Source organism: Indicator indicator, chromosome 4 (genome assembly GCF_027791375.1).
Source record: "Indicator indicator isolate 239-I01 chromosome 4, UM_Iind_1.1, whole genome shotgun sequence".
Lineage (NCBI taxonomy): Eukaryota > Metazoa > Chordata > Aves > Piciformes > Indicatoridae > Indicator > Indicator indicator.
Genome location: NC_072013.1, coordinates 20,469,195 through 20,494,497, shown reverse-complemented (window position 1 = coordinate 20,494,497; position 25,303 = coordinate 20,469,195). Strand labels below are relative to the sequence as shown.

The 25,303-nt window shown below is 34.8% G+C and overlaps 1 protein-coding gene across 1 annotated transcript in view; it reads left to right on the top strand.

Moving 5' to 3' along the window:
* ATG2B (autophagy related 2B) overlaps positions 1-25,303 on the top strand; it is a 41,433-nt gene that overhangs the window by 5,585 nt on the left and 10,545 nt on the right. Inside the window, exons 3-31 of the mRNA XM_054400611.1 lie at positions 170-322; positions 1,223-1,325; positions 2,614-2,776; positions 3,279-3,458; positions 4,241-4,341; positions 5,318-5,496; positions 6,034-6,188; positions 7,356-7,467; positions 7,634-7,895; positions 8,792-8,942; positions 9,453-9,545; positions 9,715-9,903; positions 10,863-11,136; positions 11,899-12,004; positions 13,112-13,304; positions 13,484-13,626; positions 14,733-14,890; positions 15,127-15,299; positions 15,595-15,745; positions 16,548-16,747; positions 17,543-17,623; positions 19,350-19,456; positions 19,725-19,817; positions 20,504-20,574; positions 21,555-21,631; positions 21,855-22,025; positions 22,516-22,657; positions 23,512-23,714; positions 24,657-24,883. Coding sequence (XP_054256586.1) covers positions 170-322; positions 1,223-1,325; positions 2,614-2,776; positions 3,279-3,458; positions 4,241-4,341; positions 5,318-5,496; positions 6,034-6,188; positions 7,356-7,467; positions 7,634-7,895; positions 8,792-8,942; positions 9,453-9,545; positions 9,715-9,903; positions 10,863-11,136; positions 11,899-12,004; positions 13,112-13,304; positions 13,484-13,626; positions 14,733-14,890; positions 15,127-15,299; positions 15,595-15,745; positions 16,548-16,747; positions 17,543-17,623; positions 19,350-19,456; positions 19,725-19,817; positions 20,504-20,574; positions 21,555-21,631; positions 21,855-22,025; positions 22,516-22,657; positions 23,512-23,714; positions 24,657-24,883 — 4,411 coding nt within the window. The remainder of the gene's footprint in view (positions 1-169; positions 323-1,222; positions 1,326-2,613; positions 2,777-3,278; positions 3,459-4,240; positions 4,342-5,317; positions 5,497-6,033; positions 6,189-7,355; positions 7,468-7,633; positions 7,896-8,791; positions 8,943-9,452; positions 9,546-9,714; positions 9,904-10,862; positions 11,137-11,898; positions 12,005-13,111; positions 13,305-13,483; positions 13,627-14,732; positions 14,891-15,126; positions 15,300-15,594; positions 15,746-16,547; positions 16,748-17,542; positions 17,624-19,349; positions 19,457-19,724; positions 19,818-20,503; positions 20,575-21,554; positions 21,632-21,854; positions 22,026-22,515; positions 22,658-23,511; positions 23,715-24,656; positions 24,884-25,303) is intronic.

Below are 25,303 nucleotides of genomic sequence, written 5' to 3'. Positions count from 1 at the left end.
TAAAGTAGTAAAATGCGTAAAGAGAGATTGTAGCTAAACTTTTTTTTTAAGGATGGCTTCTTACTAAGATGTTGAAACCTTTCTGGATCTGGCAAAAGTATTATTTCGTTTTGTCTTTATTCTTCAAAAATGTTCAATCAAATTTATTAAGACTTCTTTTACTTCACAGCATCTGGGTCTGAGCCTATGTATTGGTCAAGTTTTATGACTAGTAGTATGCAGCTTGCAAAAGAGTGTCTTAGTCAAAAATTGACAGATGAACAAGGAGAAGGGTCCCAGCCTTTTGAAGGACTTGAGAAATTTGCAGAAACTATTGAAACAGGTATGACTTAATTATTGAGATATGAATGAATATCCGAGATTAAATCGGTTCATGTTGTGTCTCAATTTTACAAAATGGCATCTCATCGGCATCACAGAATTTTACTTATTAGCATTGCTCATATATTTTAAACAAGAAGACAGGACAATTAATCCTGGTTTAGAAGAAAGCCTATTTACTTACTAAAATATGTGTTTATTTGTGGATAGAATGAACCCTACTTCAGGGAAAATTGGTCCTTGTTGACACCAGAAAAAAATCCAGCTAAATTACGCTGGAGTGACTGTTGAGATGCCTTAGTTTTAGACCTGTCATTTTAATCACACAAACTTAAGACTTAGTAGTGATGTTGTCAAGGGAGAAACAGAGGACGTTTCTTCAGGTGTTTTTGCGTATGTATCTCAATAACAGCACAGTGTTGTTAGAAATACCCTAGAAACTGGTGTTTGTGGTAGGGTTTTTTCACATGAAAGAAACTAAGGCTTTAGTACCATGTTACGAAGTGGAGAACCTAGTGCTGAAATGTCTGAGCAAAGGGAAATGCTTAAAGTCAGATCTAGAAATAGAAATATTCAGCCAAAGTAACATGGTACTGTAGTAATGCTTAAGAGTTCGACATGGTGCACAATGAAGCAGGTACCTTCTTCAAGGGTCATCCACTCTGAGACACAGAACAACTTAAATTGTGACCTGTGCAAACATCCATGCGTTAAAGGTATAGATATACATATTGGACATTTAATAAGAGTTTACATTGTCACTTGATGCCTAGTTAAATTATTTCCACTGAAATAAATACTGAGAAGTTAAACAAATGAAAGGCCATTTAAAATTGGCTGTAGAAGTCATTGTTGAGTAACATAAATACTTGTGTGAGATCTTTCTGTTTTCTCATTTAAGTTCTAAGAAGAGTGAAAGTTACCTTTTTAGGTACGGTTTTGCGGATAGAACATGTGCCAGAAAACTCCAAAAGTGGAACTGCACTTGAAATCAGAATTGAAAGGTAAAGATTTAATTAAAAAAAAAGAATCTGTATTTTTTAAAATTGTTTTCCCTGGGGCAGTTTTTGCTAGTTCTGTACAACATGCTTTACCCATGGACAAGCATTCTTAGTATTCAGTATACTAGCTCTTGAGCATCTAACATGGAGCATTTTCTCTACTCAGCTTCCACTTAAGATATTTAAACTAAAGATATTTAACCATCAAATTTGAGTTCCGTATTTTCCAAAGTTAATGACTGCTTCCACAATTAATGTATACTGTTTCTCAGGTGTTCCAACAGTAAGTAGATATTGTTGGCAAATCAGGCTATCATTTCGATAGACAAAAGGAACTGACCCTTTAAATAGTTTCATAAAGAGAGCTATGGCCCTGAAAATAAAATAAACTATATGATTTTTAGGTCCTCTGTGAGCTTTCAGAGGAGCTCACATGTAGTTACTTTGAACTCAAATGCTGTACATGTTCTTGAAGTATGTATTATTTGACATAATGGGGTAGTGTAATCATACTTTATTGGCATGTATTGAAATACTAAATAAAACCAGTTCTTACTGAGAAATGCTAATGAAATATATTTGGTTTTAAAAACTTACGAACTTCAGGTTTTAATGTTCAGTTCAGGAGAGATGTCAGCAGAGCAATAATTACTGTCCTTATGAAAGGACGTCCATTCCCAGAACTACTCCTTTCCTGTACTTCAAAAACTCGATCAAAACAAACTTAAATAGGATATTATTTTGATGTTTTTATTGATGTTATTTAAAGAAAAGTAGGCAGATTTTTCCTTGTAAATTCTATTATATAGAGACACAAGTTTACTGGTATGGTCATCTTTCTCAGTATTACAGTGTAAGAAATCTAATTTCACAGAAATTTTTCACTTTTGAATTTTTCGATTTTGACAGAATGGTACTTTCAAGTATTACAGAAAAACACTGGATGGCAGAGTTTTTTTAATTTCTGCTTCAGAATCTGAATTTTATGTGTGTCTTAATGGAAATAAATAGAGACATGCTGGGCAGATTCTTTCACTTTGTAATCAGATTAGACAGAAGTACCAGGTATATATCCTAAGATCCATTCACACTGGAAGCATGTCACAATTATTCTGTGATGTCCTGAGGAAAAACTCATACCTGGAAAGTGGTGGTTCCTCTTTTCACGATGGTCAGTAGCATTATAAGTAATATGAAGAGAGAGAACATGTATGCTTAGAGGCTTAATGGCACAAAAAAGGTAACAGTTTTCCTGCATTTGCTATCTTTATTTTCTTCTTTTGTCTCCCAGAACTATGTATTGTGATGAAACGGCAGATGAGTGCTCTGGCATTAATGTACATCAGCCCACAGCTTTTGCTCACAAGTTACTGCAGCTCTCAGGTGTCTCTCTTTTCTGGGATGAGTTTCCTGCGTCAGCAAAGTCCTCCCCAGTGTGTTCAGCTACACAGCTGGTAAAATTGAATTCCTTCTATAAGAATGTAAATTGATGAAGGATACAAAAGGTTACACTGATGTATTAGATTCATTCTGAAGGATATAGGATTTGAAATTTTACTTGAATCTGTGCTTGCTAAGTTTCATAATCGCTTCCTGATTTGAGGAGGGAAAAACACGTGGACTCTAGGACTGAGTAAAATTTGGAATGTGTTGTACTGGAATCTGGTTGCAACTGTATTGTGTAGATGTCCTCTACAATTCACTATATTGTGGAAACTTGCTGCACTTTTTTTTACTAAGTCCTAACGTTTCACACTTTACGTGTCTTCTTACGCAGTTATCAATAGCTTGTTGGTTTCTTTAATGCTGTTGTCAGATTCGTATTTGTGTGAATGATAATTTGTGTGATAAACTTTGAAATGCTTGGGGCTTTTTGGTGGTGGTGGTGGTGGTTGGTTTGGGGTTTTTGGTAAGAAGTAGGGTACGTTCTTACTCTGTTCACTGTAATGTTTTAAGGCAACTGAACCAAAGCTTTCACCTAGCTGGAATCCAAAAATCATTTATGAGCCACATCCACAATTAACAAGAAGCTTGCCAGAAATTACTCCTTCTGACCCTGTACAGATCAGTAAGCTCATTGGTAGAATGGAATTGAGTCTGACTTTAAAGCAAAATGAAGTACTTCCTGGAGCTAAGGTTAGTCATGTAATTATGTAGGATTTTATGTTTTTGTACTGCATACAAAATTGTGAGATTCTCGAGGGGATAGAATCTCCTTAGTTTTGTTGTTTTCATGAACTCCTCCTGCTATTCATTTGTATGTTTGTTGTTGTTTGTTTGTTTTGGGATTTTTTTTTTTTTTTTTGTATCCCTGTTACTTTGCCTACATATGAGTGGAATGTTTACCTGGTAGATTAAAATCACTTTTGGTTTTAAAAGTGTATAATTTATTTCAACAATTACCTCAAAATGGTTAATTAAGTTGCAGCATTTCAAAACTAACATGAACATTTCTACTTCTAAATTTTTATATTAAAATTTTTAGTAATAACTAGTAACACTTAAATAGGATATTATTAAAATAACATTTTACCTTATTTCTACATAGAGATACAGGAAGCAAAGCAGTTTAAAATAAAGCTTTTTTCTTTTTTTTTTTTTTTTTTTAACGAATTAGACTTATATAAATATCCCACTCCTTATGAGGAAAGAGAAGTCCAGAAGCTGCCTTCGGTATTTTGTAATCGGCACATAATACTAACTTTATATTGTCAGTGACACATCTGGCATTTATGCTGCCAAGCTACAGACTGAGAGCAATACACCCTTAAATTTGTAGTTGTTGTTGTGTAGGAGATGAAGATACTGCTGGAATGTCTGCATCTTTTACAGCATCAACACCTATTAAAAAATAGTTGATTCAAGACTTATGAAGACTTCCTTAAGTGTTGTTTTGTTGTTTTTTTTGGTTTTTTTAGTTGGATGTAGATGGACAAATAGACTCTCTACATCTATTTCTGTCACCGAGGCAGGTGCATCTTCTACTGGACATGGTAGCAGCTATTGCTGGACCAGGCAAGTGAACATTCTGTGGATATTATATATGTGTTACAGTGAATGAAAAGTAGACTTTGCAAGATAAAACAAGTTTTCCACAATGGGGGTGGGGGAAAAGTGGTGGTAGATTATTATTAATTTCTATCTGATATTAACAATGTTTTGTATCTGCTATGAGTAAGACTATCAATTTATTGACTTCAGTTGCAAATTGTATATGCTTGAAATGAAGATCTAGGTAACAAATTAGGCTTGAGAACTGACTGTATAATAAGACAAGAGATGTGGAAATGGTATATAGAGAAAATCAGGAGGCCAGAACAATTTTGGTTCTTGTTGCTTCTGTTTCATGAGAGGCTCAGAAAATTTAGAATAGATAGTAATTGAGTTCATTTGTGTGTGTCTACTAAGGAATTAACAGCAGTGTTTTCTACTACTGCAGTAACAGGATGAGTGTGTTTTGGTTTGTTCCCTACCCTTCCATCTACCTAAGGTAACAACACTTCATATTAGGAAAGAAAGTTAATCTTCTTTTTGAAAAGGTTTGTAATATCCTAGGTAGATGATTAATATACTTCTATTGATACCAATATATTTATTACAGTGGACCTGTTAATTGGTTTTGGTAACTGGAAAAGCCTTATATCATTTCCCAAGTGTATCATTTTCAAATCTGGTATTTTAGTAATTCATTAATAGAAAACCTTAAAGCTGACCAAGAAATGTATGCTGATATTATATGTGAATACATTTTCTTCAGACTTGAATGCTAGGGAGAGATGGGTCTGTTTCAGCTAAGTAAAGCCTTCAAAATAACAAAGTGCATGCATATACACATCTGATAAACAACAAATGTCTGTGTATGTATCTACACAGATACATATACCTACACAAAAACAGCTGGTTAATTTTTGAGTTTTCTTTGCAGTACTGGCAAGGAAATTACAGTGGACTTTCTGTCCTTTTTTTTTTTTCTTTTTTTTTGCGACTTCAGAGAGCCTAAGCAGGATGGAATTGTCGAATAAAGATAGGAAGAACAGGCCAATGCAACAGGAAGATGAGTATCGGATTCAGATGGAGTTGAAACGTTATTTAAGAAAAGAGTCTTTGTCTGCAGGAGCATCATCAGAACAAAGCTTCTATGAGACAGAGAGTGCCAGAACACCTTCTAGTCGTGGCAAGTATAAAAGATAATAAATAATCTATTGTTAAGATTATATGGACTGACCATTAAGCTTCAGTGTTACCTATTTAATTATCTTTGATATAGAATAATTGCATGCTATTAATTATACTGTTGAATAAAACTTCAGGTATTAGCCTAGACTTCATTCAATATTTAAACTATTCAGTAATGTGTTACTGTGCCACATGGTCAATACATGAGCAGCACAGCATCTTTTCAATGTGTGGTTGAGTAAATGAAATATAAAGCAATACTATGTTGCCCTGATGCATTTTTATTTGAATAGTTCTCCATTGTTTGCTCGTAATGTGAAAATACGAATTTCGATTTGTCAGATGGAGTGTATAACTTTGTAGAAATCATACCAACTTAAATATGAAAATGGAACATTTAACTGTTCAAATATTACTTTTTTTTTTATATTATTTTTGAAAATAATTTCTGACGGTAGGAGTATGTTTCTGTTAAAAGTAAAGTTGTTTTATTTTCATTAGAAAATAACTCTCTGCTGTGTATGGTTTTTATTAGAAGAAGAAGTTTTCTTCTCAATGGCTGAAATGGACATGTCTCATAGCCTTTCCTCCCTTCCACCTCTCGGAGACCCTCCAAACATGGATCTGGACTTGTCTTTAACCAGTACATATACAACTACACCAGCAGGATCTCCACTGAGCACTACAGTGGTATAGTATTAGCTACATTTAAAATGTTTCTGAAGTTAACACTTTTGTCTGAAACCGCTGCAGAAATTTTTTACCATTTCAAGAACTGTTGCAGAATTCTAGACAATTGAAAATGTTTAGAGCTGATGCTATTTCTTTTCCGCTATGGAAATTGTATTGTGAAGTTTCTCACATGTTTGGCTGTGAAGACAGGAAATGGAATGTTGTTTTTTTTTTTTTTTAAATGCCTTCAAGCTTATATATGACACTTTATGATTTATTTTCTTTTTAGTAACTGCATCTTTGACATCTGAGTTTCCTTTTATATAGACTACACAGGCAATGACAATCCAACAATTTTGTACTCTTAGTAAATTTTTTATCAAGCAACATAAAAAATACTCTGTTGATCTTGCTGTATTTCCGAAATTATATGCCAAATCAGAGCCAAAGGATGTTGGAGGTTTGAAGGGACCTCCAGGGATCACGTCTAATCCCGTTGTCAAAGCAGGATCACCTAGTCTGCAGAGGAATGCATCCAGGCAGGTTTTGAAAGTCTCCAGTGGAGACTCCACAACCTCTCTGGGCAGCCTGTTCCAATGCTCAGTCACCCTCATAGTAAAGAAGTGTCTGCTCATGTTGAGCTGGAACCTCCTGTGTTCTAGTTTGCCCCTGCTACTTCTTGTCCTATCACTGGGCGCCACTGAAAAGAGACTATCAATTTCACCTTGACACCCACCTCTCAGATATTTATAATGTCTCCTCTCAGCTTTCTCTTCTGAACACTAAAAAGAGCCCCAGTTCGCTCAGTCTTTCTTCATGGCAGAGATGTTCCAGTCTCAATAATCCCCGTAGGCCTTTGCTGGACTCTCTGCAGTAGATCCCTGTCTCTCCTGATTTTTTTTTTTTTCCCCCTTAGTGAAAGCCATGGGGAACAGTATTGCTTTTTAGAGAGAAGCAAGAGAATATGTGCTTGTGTGGGAGCAACTTTAACTTTAAAAATATGTGGATGTAGATGGTGATAGAATTAGAAAGTATATCTACATTGTTAAAATGAACAAGAATATGCTGTGAAATGGAATGCCATTGACTGTTTTATGCATGTATTTTCTTTTTGTTCATTTATTATTTGATTTACTGTCTGGCATCTATTTGTCAAATTTAAGATTATACATATTTTTGTTTTAGCTGCAACCCACTTGGGGTGATTTTCTTGATCGTAACAAACAAGAATTACAACCTCCAAGAGGTTCTTCGCTTACAGCCAACATGGTTCACCAGACTTCCTTAAGAAGGACATGTAAGGAAAAAATGTTATTTTTCATATTGCTCCCTAGATAATTATGGAAATTAATTGTTATGCAGCAACTTGGTAAAAAGAATTGAAAAATCAAAACAAAGATGATTTTATAAATCATTGCTATGTTATTGCTGAAAAATTATGTGAACTTAATTTTGTATTTCAGCTATTCCATCCAGATCTGTTTCTGTGGATGAATCCAGACCTGAGCTTCTTTTTAGACTGGCAGTTGGAACTTTCTCAGTGTCTGTACTTCATATTGACCCTTTACCCCCACCTGAAAGTTCACTGAACCTTAACCCATTGACACCAATGGCTCGGGATTTCTTTACCCGAATAGAAAAGATTGAGCCAGTTAAGTTTTCAACAGAAGATTTTCAGTCCTTCCGAGAAGTATTTGCAGAAGCTTGTTCTCATGATCACCTTAGGTATAACTTTGCTTATTAATAAGTATAATTAACAAAAAATATATTTTAAGTGGATTTGAATAAAGTAAGTTTACTTCCATAGGAATTGTCACTTAAGTGTTTTAATTGCATTAGACTTCTTTGTTAATTTCAAAACAGCCTTGAATTTTGACATCTATTTTCCGAGACTGGTTTGATATTTATTTTTTAATTGAAAATAAGTAGAAAAGTGCATAAATTCTTGAAGTCAACCTAGCTCTTGTCAGCAGTGAATGAGCGCAGCTAGGTACAGGTTCTATTACAGAAATCTAGAGAGTCAAGAATCACTAGGTAAATTATTTCATTAGAAATTGCTGTGTTTTACAGGACCATCACTATTACAAATAGGGATTTCTGCTTGAAGGATCTTAGGGTTTTATTATATAAAATGGTATATCAGTAAGAGAACAAGTGAGAGCAAAATCATAAAGTTAGTCAACAGTCTTTTTTTTTTTTTTCTAAAAGTTTTTACTGTGCTAGTACAGTGTATGATATAAAATAATTAAGGTTGTATGTATCTTTATGCATGTAATTTTTACTTCCTGAGGCATCTGACTTCTTTCATTGCCTATGTAAGGATGTTAGGGTCCCAGCTTTATCTGAACTGCACTGTAGGTTTGGTGTCTAAAGTGTTCTTTAGAAATTTTGCTATGCCAACTATTGTTGAATGTGTAACATAAGTGAACTCTATTGTCTTTGTTGCTAAAGCTACTATTTGTTCTAATGAGAATTTTTTGTTATTTTTGCAGAAATTAGTGATTTTTATTTTTTACAAATATTTTTTAAAAAGGGTCTGAGTGATCTTTTCCTACATATTTGTATATTTAGTTAATTTTTATTGTTTTAAAGTAGTTTAGTTCATAATTTCCATGATTCAGGTTTATAGGTACTGGCATCAAAGTGTCTTATGAGCAAAGACAACGGACTGCCTCTCGAAGTTTTAGTACTGATTTATCCATTGGGAATATGGAATTCTTGGAATGCCTTTTTTCTACTGACTCTCATTCTGTTCAGCCTCACTATACAGAGGTATGTTAAAAGTGCAGAGAGTTCCATAGAAATGTTAGTTGTGTAACTGAGAATGCTAGATTTTAAAATGGTTGTAACTTTAGAATTTTTTTAAGGTATGTTACAGTTTTAAGATGCAACTTTTATTTTAGTTGCAAGCTCAAATAGTGAACCAGACTACCGTCATATGTGACGGAAAAGCATCAAGTATCCAGACTTTGCAAGTTTACTTCTTTTACATACACTTAACATAATTTGGGAGTTAGAATAAATGTTTTCCTGAAACTAGCTGATTGAGTTGAGTGCATCAAAGGTTTCTTTGGGTGATGATTATTCTTACATCTCTTTTAATAGTCAGAAATATCCATTAAAGTGTCTGAATAAGTAGATTCAGTAAGCAGTGGGACTGGGCCTCTGTTCACTGACTTAAATGTAGGGTTACCTACTGTCTGTTCTAGGTAAAAATGTCATAAATATTTTTTCCTGTACCAGGTTCTTGCTCCTTATGTTTAACTCTGTTTTATTCTAAAGCTGCTGACATTTCGTTCTGAAGAAGGAAGTGATTCTCATGCAATGCCATGCCTTCAGCTTCATTATAAGCATTCAGATAGTAGAGGACCTCAGGTAAGGTGGAAGATGAAAACCACCACATTTCTGTGTAATAGCCTTTGTCTAATTTTGTTCATTTTAACAGATGTTTTTCTTGTAAAACAGTTCTCAAGTCTCAGTTCTTATGATTTGTTTCACTATGTCGTTTTTAAGGATTTTAGTGCTCTTTTTTCTTTCTTTTCAGGGTAGTCAAGGGAGACTTAGTTCTGTTCCACAGAAAGCAGAGTTACAAATAAAGTTAAGTCCAGTGTTTTGTGAGCTGGATATTAGTATTGTAGACAGATTAAATTCCTTACTTCAACCACAGAAACTAACTTCAGTGGAGATGATGGCATCTCACATGTATGCGTCTTACAACAAGCACATAAGTCTGGTAAGAGTGAAATCGATTAATAAACTTGCTGATTTTTTTTTTTTTAGGTGAAAGGCAGAGTGGCACTAAGCCTGAGATAGATACTGATTTTAGACTCAGTGATTGCATGCTTGATTAAGCAGTTTGTCAAGTGGCTGTAAGTTCTCAGCTTCATGGAGCAAGCAGAATTGAGCAGAAAAGAGGACTCTAAACAAGTTATCTGCCCCATTGTGGCCTCCAGCAGCTGATATAAACTGTTGCTGACAATTACACTTCTATATTGTAATCTTTAGGTGTCACAGACAGCTCAGCTGCCACTGCTGTGCTTTACCCACTTCTTTTGGGGTAGGTAATAGAAAGGATGGGGAATATACGCATCGCATTCTAGTAATGAGGATGAGGAGAAGTTGGAGCTGTGTGTCTTCATTCAGCTTGTCAGCAGGATTTAAATCACAGTAACATTAAACTTGAAGGCTTTTCTTGAAATACACAAGGAAGAATTAATGCAATTCTCTGAGTTTTTTTCTATGCAAGCAACATATCTCTTTGTTATTGCTGTATGTAAGCAATAAGTACACTCGGGGAGGCTTTGAATGACACACTAGTCCAGGATTTGGAAGCCATGAGTTACTGAAAATAGTTCCTGGCTTTTCAGCAGCATTTTAAAAACCGATAAGTCTGCAAGACATGGCATTTCCTAACTGCAGCTGAGCATTGTTTGGTGTTAATTTAAGAGGAAAAAATGCAAAGATGGGTATTTTCCTAATAATTAGTAACCTTGGTCTCTAGCTAAAAAACTTAACAGCACCAGTAGTAGAGGAATATCCTAACAGTAATAATAATTGGTCCTAATAAGTGTATTTTGTATTCGTGAAACATGAATATTTTTTATTTTTGGATATCAATCATCAAAAGCTTTCCTCATAGTAATTTGTAGTGCTATTTTGCTCTAATGTAGATTGTTTTCTTTTGTTCTTTAGCATAAAGCATTTACTGAAGTTTTTCTGGATGATTCACATACTCCTGCAAACTGTAGAATTTCGATTCAAGTCACTGCTCCAGCATTAAATCTCTCTGTTCGATTCCCAATACCTGACCTACGTTCAGATCAGGAGAGAGGACCATGGTTTAAGAAATCACTTCAGAAGGAAATTCTTCATCTTGAATTTACAGATATGGAATTTAAAACTGAGTTTGTAGGAGGGTCAACTCCAGAACAAGTTAAATTAGAACTTACCTTTAAAGAGCTAACTGGTAAGAATGTTAACGTTATATTTAAATATCCCTTTCTATACGGAGTTGAGACAAAGGTCCTCATATGAATTAATGTAAGATGTCTGAATTTTGGAACATGTATCTCTCCTACAGTTTAGTGTTCTATCAACGTATGTCAATACTACTAGGAGGAGAGAATAATGTATGTAAGTGTAGTGCCTGCATTCTTGTTTTTGAGATCTGAGCTAGTATTTCTCTTACTTTCTGTTATACCCTTACATTACACTGAAGCAAAATTGGTATATCTCTAGGATATCTATCATTGTGTTAGGGCAAGTTTTATAGATTTGTAGGGGGATAGTACAGCTGTTGAAATCAGGAATCTCCAGCCTAGTCTAGAAATTAAGTGAATTATGTCTTCAGTAGCTATCATTGAAAAAAAATTACATTTTTATACTTTACTATCTTTCAAAGTAATAAATTTGACAGACTAGTTTGTATTTGTTGCCTTCTCTGCTGATTTGTCATTCTGAGTACTTCTTAAGACTGTGACATAATGTAGTGCTGCTATGTAATGTAAATGCAGGTATCTATGCATTATAAGCATCTGTTTTTCTGCTGGTAGCTAGAAGATAATGTGAAATCATTTTTGTTTCTAAAAATTGATATTTAATTTGAAGGAAAAGATAATGTAAGAGCATTGACAAGTTTGCCTGTTGGACTCCAGCGTGAGAATTGGGCAACCTGAAGTTAGCAGTTGTCATTCTTATGTTAATTTTTAAAAGATCTTTTTCTATTCAGGTTCATTTGAAGAAGATAGTGCAGAAGCTCCAATAAAATTTTTTCAAGTATCTGGTGGAATAGATGGAGATATAACATCATCATCGGACAGTTTTGACTGGCCTCGGTAAAACAATGCTTGTGGGATTTTTTGTTTGTTTGTTTTTTTTTCTTTTTAGTGCAAGTTCTTTAGACTTTTATGAAGCGCTCTTATTTTTTCCAGTTGTAGTGCAAACTGTGTGGTAAATGCTTTAAAATAACTTGCAAGGACAGACCATGTAGCTATTGAAAAGAAAACAAGGATTTATTAAAAAAAGGCAAAAAAAAAAAGCCGAACCTCTGCGTTTATAGTAATACAAGGTGATTTTATTCACCTACGCAGAAACTATAATATATTAAATTCCAGTGAAAGCTACATGATTAGAGACTTTAAACTTTTTTGTCACTACCTTTTGTCCTACTTTGACATTCAAGACTGCATACCAAACAAAAAAAAAACCTGTTAAATTTTACCTCTAAGCATTAATATAAACTGGTATAAAGCTGTAACAGTGTTAAAAATAATTAAATTGTGAATGGATTATTGCAGCTTATACCACATCTAAGGCAATATAGTACTCTGTACAGTCCATACTGAACAGAAGGACTTAACAGCTGCAGCATATAGTAAGATATTTGAAGAGGCAATTTCAGATTTGCCATAATATTCGACATACACATTTTTATTTTATTTAAAAAAAAAAATCACCACAAAATGTAGAGGCTTTCTGCCAGCATGTTGATATGGATGTTTTTCAGTGTGGATTTCTCTTATAATGACGGATTTTTCTATAACACTGCATATGTGTAGTACACTACCTATGTCTCACAGTAGTGCATTTTTAACTAGCTGTTGATAGGCTAGTGATGAAAATCTTATTTTTGGGAGAGTGCTAGGTTTTTCTTGGGTCTCTAGTGGTCACCTGATGGAGTTGAAAAAGAATGACGCTAATCTTTGGTTCTTTTTCCTTGTCCCTTTGTGACTACTGGTTTGGCATTTTTCTTAATGGTATTGTGTTGTCTAGTAACATACATTGTCTGATAATCAAAGTCCCTGTTCTTTGAGCTGTTTAGTGTATGTGTACTTAATGGCTAGCTATTCAGTGTCTAGCTAGTAGAGCTAAGGGATGTGTGACTGTGAATTGATATAGGAATTCTAAGCATCTCTAATGCTGCATAACTTTTCCAATGTCAGGATTGTATTGAAAATAAACCCACTGGCCGTGCACTCTATTCTGGAAAGGATAGCAGCTGAGGAGGAAGAATGTGATAATAACTTTCAAGAAGAAGAAGAAGGAGGGTCTCATTCTTTGAAAGATGTCTGTGATATTAGAAGACCAGAGCCTTCTCCTTTTTCTTCTCGTAGAGTCATGTTTGAAAATGAAGAGGTACTGCAATTTTCTTTCATTATTGCTTTCTGCTTATGGTAGTCAGAAGTTTCTCTCACTACTTTGTATGCATCTTCTGACTTCTAGTTTTGGTTTGTGTTGTTGCTGGGTTTTGTTTGTTTTTTAACTCAAGAGTTTTTCTTGTGGTTTGTTGTTTTTGTTTGTGTATTTTTTTTCAGATGGTGATGCCAGGAGATATAGTTGAAATGACTGAATTTCAGGATAAAACAATAAGCAATTCTCATTATGTACTGGAACTCATGTTACCAAACATACACTTAACATTACCAAACAAAACCTTTTATGAAAAGCTTTACAATAGGCAAGTATGATGATTGTTTTACTTGGTTATTTTGACCTTTACTTTCAGTTCTGTATTCGTTGTTGATAAAACAGTTGAATGAGCAGCTATAGCACAAACATTTGTGTAGTTCTGTAGGACCATAAAATGATGTATAAGTATTTTTCCTAATTAATCTCTGGGGCACCATTGAGGCATATATCTGACTGATGCTATAGCAGTAGTTGATGAAAATGCTTTACCCTTTGTAAACGAAGGGTAAAGTTAAATAGTCTTTTGCTTTCAGTGAATACTTTCTTTGGGTCTCTATTTGAAATGTATAATTTTGCTCTAATCTTTCTGAATTCTCTCATTGTACTTCTAAACCTGCTGCATTCAGTTCTATTCTTTCCTCTTTATTCAATGATTCTCAGTCTGAAACATAAGATATGGTGTAGGCAGGGGTAAAAAACGTAATCCAGTTTTCTAAGCTTTACAAAGGCTTACAAAAACTTACAGAAAATTAGCTCAACCTACAGATAGGTGTTCAGCATTTATTTTTTTTAGTTTTGTTGGTTCTGTTTCTGTAAAGCAAGAAATACAACTAAATTAAATCAACTGAAAAATGGGCATTGTGCTATGGATTAGCTACATGGAGAGATGCTGCTCTATTTTAGCCTCTAATAGGTAATACTTTATTTGTGAAGCGCTTTTTCACTACCAGAGTGGCCCAGCTGAATCTTCCATTCAATTAATTTAATGCTTCTGTACCAAATGTCTTTAACCTGACAGACAGACTCATTTGAAATTGGACTAGTATTTCCTGCAACTTTGCATGAAAATTGATGTGATCAAAAGAGGGTTTGTCACCCCCGCCCCAAACCTACTGAGCTAATATACACCTACTAATAGGGCCTTTTATGTTACTGTCAAATGTTAGACTTTGATATGTGCATACTATCATTACAGGAAAATAATTTATTGCTTTTACTCATGAATACTCTATTCTTTCTTGTGCTCTTGAACTTTGTTTGCTGGTTTATGAAGTTGTTATATGAAATCTGCAGAGCAAGTACTACTTGACTGACTCTATATTAAGTGGGGATGTGGTCATACATTTTGTATAATGGGACTGTATTTCTTCCTAGGATCGGCAATGATTTATTGTTGTGGGAACCCACGGCTCCATCTCCTGTAGAAACATTTGAAAACCTTTCTTACGGTGTTGGACTATCTGTGGCCAGCCAGCTCATCAACACTTTCAGTAAAGACAGCTTTAGTCAGTTCAAATCTGCAGTTCATTATGGTAATAAACTTAACGCATTTAGAACTATAGTGATTAAAAATCTTAATTGACTGAAGCGATGAAGCTGATAGTGGAAACAATTTGTAAACTTGTAAGAAAATATTTACTTAATCCAAGGGAAAAAAAAAAGTAGATTACTGTTTAATCAAGTAGAATAAGTATGAAATTGAATCATATTCTGGGTGGAAAAAACAGTGAATTATTGATGTAGTTCTATTTTTCATTGTGTATGTTAGATGACGAGAGTGGCTCTGAAGAAGAAACTCTACAATATTATTCCACTGTTGATCCAAACTATCGTTCACGCAGAAGGAAAAAGCTTGACTCTCAGAATAAGAACTCACAAAGCTTTCTATCGGTTCTGCTAAATGTGACACATGGGTTAGTGTCAATATTCACAGATGTAAAGGTGAGACACTGGGCCTGGAAGAAGTTACTGTGTTGTTTGTACAGCAATTCCCTTCATTCTGTATGTACTGCTTTTGGAAGAAATGGGTGTTTTAAAACAATAATTCTGTAATCGTCATCCTATTATATCATAACTAGACGATAATGGAACACAATATTTTAGTAATTCTCTTTACTTTCTTTAATATGGGAATAATTAATCGCAAGAAGGAAAGTCTGTTAGTAGCAAGTGTTATGCTAATTTAGACTGTTCAACTGCAGCAAACAATTACTTTGTCATTTTTTTCTTCTTTTAGCAGGATGATGGAAACACACTTGAAGGAAAATATGGCGAATTCTGGTTTGAGTTCAACAGTGGCTCGCTTTTCAGTGTGACTAAATACGAAGGCTTTGAGGACAGACACTACGTTTGTCTGCATTCTAGCAGCTTCAATTTATATCATCAAGGTCAGGATGGGATTGGGATGGCTTTTAGGAGAAATGCTTCCCTTGTTAGTGTGTCATTTGGCACAATAGATGTAGTTCATAGACAAATGCTCCAGTAGTACAACTTCATGGTAACTGTATTTAGCTCAAACTTCCCTTGGCAACTGCAGGTCTTCAAGAATATTGTGGTCCTCTGCCAAATTAGCTGAATAGTCTGTTCTTGGTTATGAGAGTATGTACTTTCTACATGTTACTGGTGATTTAATTAAAAAGGTACAAGTTAATGGTGTCTGCTGTTTGTTTCTTAGGTAGATGAATTCTAGTCAGCAGGTGAAGAATTTAAGTTGTCCATGTAGCTTATATGGCTGGTAACCTTCATGTAGTTAAACCTTTTAACATTATCCCCTCAGATCTCTGAAGCAGTGTTAGTCAAGGTCATGAGTATTCAATGGAAGGCTTAATTATTGTGTGTTTAGAGGTTAACCTGGCACCATCTCGTAAAATGAAAAGGAGACATGTATTCCTGTCTTTTCATGTAACCCGTAAGAAGTTTGTCCTTTACTTGCCTAACAAAATGGCCGAGTTGAAGTACAGAAACAAAGCATGTAGTCACATTGAGGATTTTAGGAAGAACCATAGGTTTAAATATTGGATCATCTGTAATGTTCCCTTCACAGTTTTTGATTGTCAGCGTGCATGACTAACACTGGTATTTAAAAAAATTTAAAAGACATTAAGCATAAAAAGCACTATCCTTAACTTATCCTTATCATCAGTAATGGTTTTGAAGCACAAGGTAACTAATTCTAAAATCTCTTTTCAGGTTTGGTAGATGGAGTCGTCCCTTCCTCTGAAGTACGACTGCCCAGCACAATACGTCCCCATTGGTTAGAACCTACTATTTGTTTTTCTGAAGAAGATGGTCTCAGTAGGACCACTTCAGATGGTGTAGGAGTGGATTGTCCAAGTATGCTGACGGTTGCAGTCAAAATACAATCAGATAAAATAGAAAGCAATACAAAGGTTTGTGGTTTTGAGTTTGTGCTTATCTGAATTGCTTATCTCAGTTTATATGGAAGCATCTAGATGTGGGGTTACAAAGGTTATAGGTTAATGAACCAGGTAATTCTGAGACATTCGTCCTCAAACTAATTTTCTGTTAGAATCTTTTGGCTGGATTGTAATATTTAAGTATCAGCTTACTTCTCTTTGCTGGTCACATCACATTACTGAATGCATTTCTTGGCCAGCTGACCTTTTTCTTGTTTTTTTTCTTAAGTGTTAATCTAGTGCAGGGAGAAAGCCATACAGGAAGATAAAACGTTTCTGTACAGGTTACTAGCAGTGTCATCTAATAGGCAGTCTTTGCTTATCTATTTGGAGTCATGCTGATAAATGTGGCACATTTGTTTTTGACATTGGCATTCATTGGCTAAAGCATGACCTCTTAGCTGGCAGACTGGTGACAAGCTGCTTGGTAGAATTATCAAGAGAGAAGGAAGCTGCAGACCAGCACAATGTCATGGCGGTTCAATTGACTCTGATTTGAACAGCATAAGAAATACCTACGTTGTGTTGGTACTCCTAGTTATTCCTGGTGAATCCCAGAATGAATGAACAACTAGCTTTCCTTCCTTTCACCATCAGATATTATCCTATTGCAAAAAAGCAGGAAGCAATATTTTTTTTTAAACAGCCTAGTTGTTTTTGTCATTTCAAGACACTTGGAGATTCTGGGAGCAGAAGAATTTCATAATCTAGATGTCAAATACTTGCATGTATTTCACGTAAACAAACTCATGCAACTTTCTTGCACAGGAGTTTCTGGTTGCTGTTGGACTAAGAGGAGCCACCCTACAGCACAGAGTACTGCCTTCAGGTTTAAGCTGGCATGAACAGGTCAGATTGCAACAGTTTTCTCAACTATAACTTCAGTTTCAGTCTGGTTTTGACAACTGCTCTAAGTATCAAACTAAACCTTGAAGAAAAGTCTTTGTTAGGCAGTCTTATTATCTTTGTTTTTGAAGATGTTATTCTTTCTTGTCTACTTTGAGACCACTGTCAGACTGTAGTCTGACTGCTCTTAAAGTCTTATTTGTGTATTCATTTGTTACATGTCCTAAATCTCCGCCCACAACATGTCAAGGAAGTTCAGGGTTCTTTTGTGGGTCATTGTTTGGTTTTTTTAGTTTTGTTTTTTTATAAAGTTCAAATGGAAAAATCTCAGTAGTCCAGTGCTATCCAAATACTTAGATAATCCTTGATATAAAAAAACCCAAACACCCTCAAACAAAACAAGCATGGCTACTTGTAGCACTGAAAGCATTTCTGTAATTTTTTTTTGTTTCCCTTCTGCTCACTTCGTTCCTCAAGTTATTTTTCTCCCTTGTCTGTTTCCTGTTACATTGTTTGAAAAGCATTAATAGAAAAGGCGACCTTGGGGAAGTAGTAAGCAGCAGTTTATGTACATGTTTGTAACACAGCCTGCTGAATTAGAAGGGTGGTACTGATGTGTGTGGATGCAGGTAGAGCAGAGCAGACTAGGCTAGAGAGCCTTGGTCTGGAATCTATGTGCAAATGTGCATGAAATCAGACATTACCATTAGCACAGCAGAAGTAGAGTTGCCTGTACATACATGTGCTGACACCATACTGTATTACTAAACCCTGAGAGTCAGTCTTATCCTCCACTACATATGGTATGTTTACTTTTATATGCGTTTTTTTACTGTATAACTGAATGGAGCAGAAGTCAATACTTAGGCCTCTGCTGTGCCAATACTTTCTTCTCAGCATGGTATTCTTATCTGTTTGTGTAGCCTGCTTTACGGTGTGTTGTTTATTTACTCTGGGAATTTTTGCTCAGTTGCCATTGCCTGTAATGCACTTGGGAATTTGGAGAATTTTTTTTTTTTTAAGGGAGCGGAGACAAATAAACTGGCCAAAGTAGGTAGAGGGAGCAGTGTTGGTATAGTATGCCTCAGGTTTGGAAGAATTTAAGACCTTCTTTAGTGTAATAGATTTGAGAGAGACCTATGGAAGCTCTTACAAAGGAGGAAAGGGGGTTTATTTCATAGAGTAATACACAGGAAAAACAGCATATACAAAGCACATGCATATATTTCTGCTTCTGAGCACACTCCCTGTCCTGTCCCTCCTGCCTGCCCCAAAAGGTAAAGATAACTCGAAGGTAACTTTAACAACGTACAATATTTCAAGAAGAGCAAACGAAGATAATGCTAACACTATAATGACAACAGCAAAGAAAGATAATTGATAATGCTAACACTATAATAATAACTGCAAAGAAAGATAATAGAGACTAGGAAATGCTTTAAAAATTGTGCAGCATTGTACAAGCAGCCACTTAGATGTCTGTGGGTTGGTATTTTCTATACTTTTGAGGCTGGACTTCAGCGGTTGTATTTTTTGCCAAATGTGCATTCCATGCTTTTCTATATTGAGATACTGAGTAAGCAGCTTTAAATACACCCAAGATTGTTTGCTCCCTTTTCCTTCTATTAATGTTATTGTCATAAATGCTACAGATCTTTTTTATAAAGCATAGTTGTCTATATATTTAACAAATACTGAAGTGTTATAATAATATGTTTATAATTTTTAGATTTTATATTTTTTGAATATTTCTGATGAGCCTGTTCTGGGATATAATCCTCCAGCTACGATTACAACTTTTCATGTACATCTGTGGAGTTGTGCTCTTGATTACAGGTAAATAAAATGCAAGTGTATGTAATTTAGTGGCACTACAGCTATATATTTATTCTTTAGGAATCTTTGAGTCTGCATATTGTAAAGAATATTTAGGCTTGTTTGGGAAAAGTGCCTAACAGAAATCCCTTAAACTGAGAGAAACTTAAAGCAGGATAAGCACTTGCCTAGGCCTGGGAAGATCTAGCTAGGTAGTCTATAAGACTTCAATTGCACTTCTGAATAAGTGCAGAGTATTAATTTATTTTTTCTTCCTATTTGTTGTTAGGCCCTTATTTTTGCCGATCAGATCTCTACTTACTGTTGAAACATTCAGCATTTCCAGCAGTGTTGCAGTAGATAAATCTTCTTCTACTCTCAGGTATAATTTAAGTGATTGTTGAACATGGTAGTTCCTGTAAAACACGTAATGCCTATCTACTTTTTTTGACTTGGGAAGCATTTGTATTGTGTAATTGATCACACTGATTTGTATCTTTTGAAATATACTTTGCTCATGTGTAATGCTTCTGGTTTATTAGGTTAAATACAAGTTGGATTCCTTTCTTTAACAACTAGTAATTGAGTTTTTAATATAGTTGAAAGAGGTTCTGAAAGGAACTGGTGTGTATTTTGTTAATTAGCAGCACCTTAAGGTTTCTTAGATTTGCTGTTTATATCTAAGATTTAGTGTCTCTCTAACTTTTTCATAATTTTTCTTGCAACTTCAGTTGAATATTCATTCTGTTATACACTGTTCTGATGTGAAAAATCTGCCAATTTGCTTGTTTCTATTGATAAAACCTTATAAATTATCTTTGAAACAAATGTTTCTGCTACTGTATTAAAAGGGGAAAAAAAAAAAAGGAAATAAGTAGTGTTAATTCCATGTACAAAAACATTACTTTTTAATCTATGGACAATCAAATACACAAATTGAAATGCAGATAAGGTTCAAGTGAAGAGTTTGGATTTAAGATAAGCCTGATGTATTTGTGGTTTTTTTGTCTAGTGAATTACACAGCATTTCTCTAGCATGTTTATTTCATCTTTTTTTTAATCTTTTAGGATAATTTTAGATGAAGCTGCTTTGCATCTGTCTGACAAGTGCAACACTGTTACAGTGAACCTTCGTAGAGGTAAGAGTATTTTAGACGTGACTAATGAACGGCTGAGCCTAAAGAAACAAAATTGCAGGCATATTCAGCATATATAAAGGCTATTGAAGAAGGGGTCTGAGGAGATAAGGAGCAGCAAGTTGAATATGAATGAATAATGCAGTGTTGTTGAAAATCAGAGTGCTCTAGTGTGGATTTGTGGATGAGGAAGGTATGTCAGAGAGCAACAACTTACTTTATCCTTACAGCTCTATAATGTGTATTTGGAAAAAAAAAGGTGGAGTTGGCACTGAAAGAACTTTATAGAAAGGAGATCTCATTTTATGAAATCTATATTCTGTGTAGTTGAAAGGCATTACACTGACGTAGTTCTAGGTTCTGAAAAGAATGATGCTCACTGGTTTCCTCTCATTCATACAGTAACAGCTTTTAATGACTGAGGAACTTGAATCAGTATTTAACAAATGAATTAAGGAAACAGTGGTATTTTGTGCTCACAGATGTGTATATTTAGCTTAGGTAAGAGATTTCTAGTGAAGGATAGAGCAAAGATACTCCTGTTTTGTTTAAACAAGAAAGAAGTAGTAAGTTAGCCATAGTACTGAAAGTAATAAAATGCAAGCATGTCGTCTTGCACTTTAACTAAAAACTGCTTGGATGCTTAGTCACTCAACTTCTATGTACTCTACTTCTCTTACACAAATGGGATGAGGATAGATAAACTGCACACAGATGTTAGCAGTGGTAGTGATACATTGGATTGAGAAGATTTTGGTTTTGATTTGTGCAGCTGAAACTTGAGTAATCCTCATAAAAGAAGGAAGTGCAGACATATAAATGGTTTAATGGAAAACATCCCTTTTTATGTTTATGCTCTAATGATTTAATAACCAAAAATATGTTCTAAAGGCAATGTTGGTTAATAAGGCTTAGTCTTTGGTTGGTTGTGGTTTTTGTTTGTTATGGGTTTGGGGTGTTCTGAATTACTCGTTGTTTTTCAGATTATGTTCGTGTTATGGAAATGGGACTGCTGGAACTAACCATTACAGCAGTGAAATCTGATTGTGATGGGGAAAGAGTAAGTATTCAATCACAGGTACAATCCTATAACAGATTGTGATTTGAAAGTTCCTATACTTAAAATCAAGGAAGATTTTTTCATTTCACGTGAGCAAATTTTTTTTAAATCTTTTTGACTAGCTAAGTAAATTAATTTACAAACCACCATGTATAGATGCTATTTTTATGGAACCACAATTTGATTTGAAGTGTATTTTTATCTTTTTGCTGTTGTTATCTAGACTAAACCACATTTTGAGCTGCACTGTTCCAGTGACGTAATCCATATTCGTACCTGTTCAGATTCATGTGCTGCACTAATGAATCTCATTCAGTATATTGCAAGTTACGGTGATTTGCATCCACCTGCTAAGACAGAGATTAAGCGTGGAGTTAGCAAGCCAAAAATGAAGGTATAAAAATGGCAAAGTTTTTTTAACAGAACTTGATGCTTCCTGTTAATAAATTTTATTTTTGAGATCCCTATTCTTTTTCCAAAGAAACTAACATTGCATCTGCCTTAAAATGTATTTTGACAAAAATGTTGCCTTGATGTTTTTTTTTTCTTTATTATTTATTTTCCCTGCTTCGGTCACTACTAAAACTATTTAAAAATATTCTGTGCTGTTTATCTCTTGTACCTTGTTATTATCTAAAAAATAAATTCCAGGACATATTCGAGCTGTCCAAGTGCTCTCATGGTCGAAATACCCTGAACTAAATGTTCTAACCTATTTTATGAATCATCTAGCTCAGTTTCAGCTCACTTGTTTATTTATGAAGTTAAGGTGTTGCTTCTTGCAGCTTAAGATCTGCGTATCAAGCTGTCCTGGCAAAGTGTTACTCAGCATGATATTACAGTTGTCTTTGAAAATGTAACTATATGTAGTTCCTCTCGTACAGGTAGAGACCTTTAGCCAACCATCTTCCCATGGGCCAGTCCTCGCTGAATCAGAGCAACAGATTTTAAGGGACTTGATGAGTGATGCAATGGAGGAAATTGAGACTCAACAGGCTGCTTCTTCCATGAAGCCAGAGTCTAATGGTAAGAATCCTCTGGAGGCGTAAGTACACATAAAGCACAACATTTCTGGAAGGAAAGTGGGTTGAAAGTTTTGTGTATGTAGAAATGCTACAACAAGAATGAGAGCATACCTTTGATGTCTGAAGTCTTCAAACTATCAAAGAGATTCTGCTTTTAATAACAGTAATGCAAAAGTAATTTAAGATCTGGATAAAGAAAACAGCAAGGGAAGAATCTGACTTTGTGGGACTCACACTCCACATTTTCTAGGAGTAAAAAGTTACTATGGGTATAAGTTTATATGACATACTGCAGTGTGGAGGAATTGGGGAGTTCTGCGTATGAAGGAGCTCTAGAACGATGGTAGAATTCTGACTCACAGAGATTTTAACTGTTAGAAATCTTTGAATTAGCAGGTAGAATAAGATAATTGATTTTTATCACAGATTATTTTTCCATCATGACTAAGAGTTAAATCCACATTTAAATTGGCTAAGGGTATTGTACTGCAAAGCAAGAATTTCAGTATTTCCGTGATGTCTGCTCTTCTTCCTGGTTGTGGAAGTTGAGCAGTCCATGTAGTACTGAAAGTTTTTAATGTGGTTTGAGTTTTTCTGTATTTTGTCAGTTCATCTCTACTTACAGTAGCTAGTTATGATTATGTGGTAATCACTTAATCATAACTAGTAGATTAATTTTTGAAGATTGCATTTTATTTATAGTACAAATTGATTCAAGCCATAAAATAAGCAAATTCCTTTGTGATTGAAGTAATACATTTTAGTTAACTGTTAGGTTATTTTGTTCATGTTTTATATTTTGTAAAGATTTTTCCACTGAAAGATGTCTTTTCTCTATACTCCTTCAACTCCTAGGTATTTTGGACGACAGATCTCAAACTCAGGAGCCATCTTGCTCAGATCTCTTCCTGTTTCCAGATGAAAGTGGAAATATCTCACAAGATTCAAGTCCCACTTACACGTCATTCACTCATCACCTGATAAATGAGGCCATGGGAGATGTTCCTGCAGAAAGTGATGACTTCTGCATTCTTTTTGCACCCAAAGTTGCTGTTGCTGTAAGAAGCTTTGACAATTTCTTTCAAAAAAAAAATCTATATATAAAGTGAATTAGAGAAAAACATACACGAGACCTGGACAAATTAAACTTCCAGCTTTTTGTCGTTGCTTAATGATGTCCTTTCAGTTTGAAAGGACTTTTAGTGATGAATGCAAGTATATATCTCAGCAGTATGTAATTGTTCTCTGGTGTGAATATTACATTACACTATATTGGCAGTTTTTTTACATTTTAGTCGTATTTTGTCATTGTCATTTTAACTTAAAATAATGACATGGCTAAAAGAACCAAAGATGTTTTAAGCAAAATACAGTATTAATCAAAATAGCAGCTTTGCACATCTTCTGGTCTTTTATTCATAGTCATATGAATATGCTATAGTCTAAGCTTTCAATGCTTTTATGGACCTAAGAACCTTGCCAAATCTCAGAGACATGTCATTTTGCACCGCTGTCCACTGTATTAAGAGAATTGGGAAACTATATTCAAACTCCTTGAAAACAGTTTCTGTTCCTGGGTTTTGTTTGGGTTTTTTTGTTTTGGTTTGGTTTTTTTTACATCATCTCTAGTTTTATTCTTCTTGAAAGACTGAATTATTTCCAGATCCCTGATTAGAATCCATATTTGCCTAGATATCTTTGTTTCCAAAAGTGCTAATATGGTATCCTGGGCTACTTAATGATTTTTTTGTTTTGTTAACAATTTGGATGGGGACTCTTTTTTTCCTCAACCACCTCTCAGATTATAATTTATATGCTGTTGTCTTTAAGTTACTGTGGAAAAAACATTCATATACTATGCCCGTGATGTATAAACTTTAGAAGACAGTATGGAATAGTTTCTGTTCTTTTCATAGGAAAGAGCTGGACATCTCAATAAAGCAGATTTCACCTGTCAGTGCTATGTATATATATGCTTTTGGTTTTATTTTTTTAATTAGGAAAAAGAGGAAGAGCCAGTGATAAAAATAATGGTTGATGATGCAATTATCATAAAGGAAAATCATTTCAGCCAACCTATTAAAAAAACAGATACAAGCAAAGCACCCCTTCATTTTCCTGTTCCTCTGGTACGCTATGTTGTAAAGGAAGTCTCTCTTATTTGGCATCTCTATGGTGGAAGGGATTTTGGGACTGCACCACCAACATCTCCAGCTAAAAGTTTCATGTAAGTATTTAATGCAATTCTGTACGCTGCAATATTTAAAAACACTTTAATTTTCCTTTTGGTTTGAGGTTAATCTCACTATTCAATCTCAAGTCTCCCTTGCTTGTATCTTTGCACCCTCCTCACAAATACTCATAGAATGGGTTGAGTTGGTAGAGACCTTCTTAGGCAGTTTAGCTCCACACACCAGAATGTTTTCCCATCGTATCCTGGACAAGCTGGGTTTGGTTGTGGTGGGTTGGGGGGGGTGGACGGGAAGAATTTGCTTTTAGCAGTTAAATTTTTTTAGAGAGATGGGTGCTTAAGGAGCGTAAGAGACTATCACTGTGGTAACTGGAATCTGGTTTTTCAGGATATCATGTAAGCTAAAAAGTAATTAATACTATTACGGCAAAAATTAAGGAAACGTTTTAGGAGTGT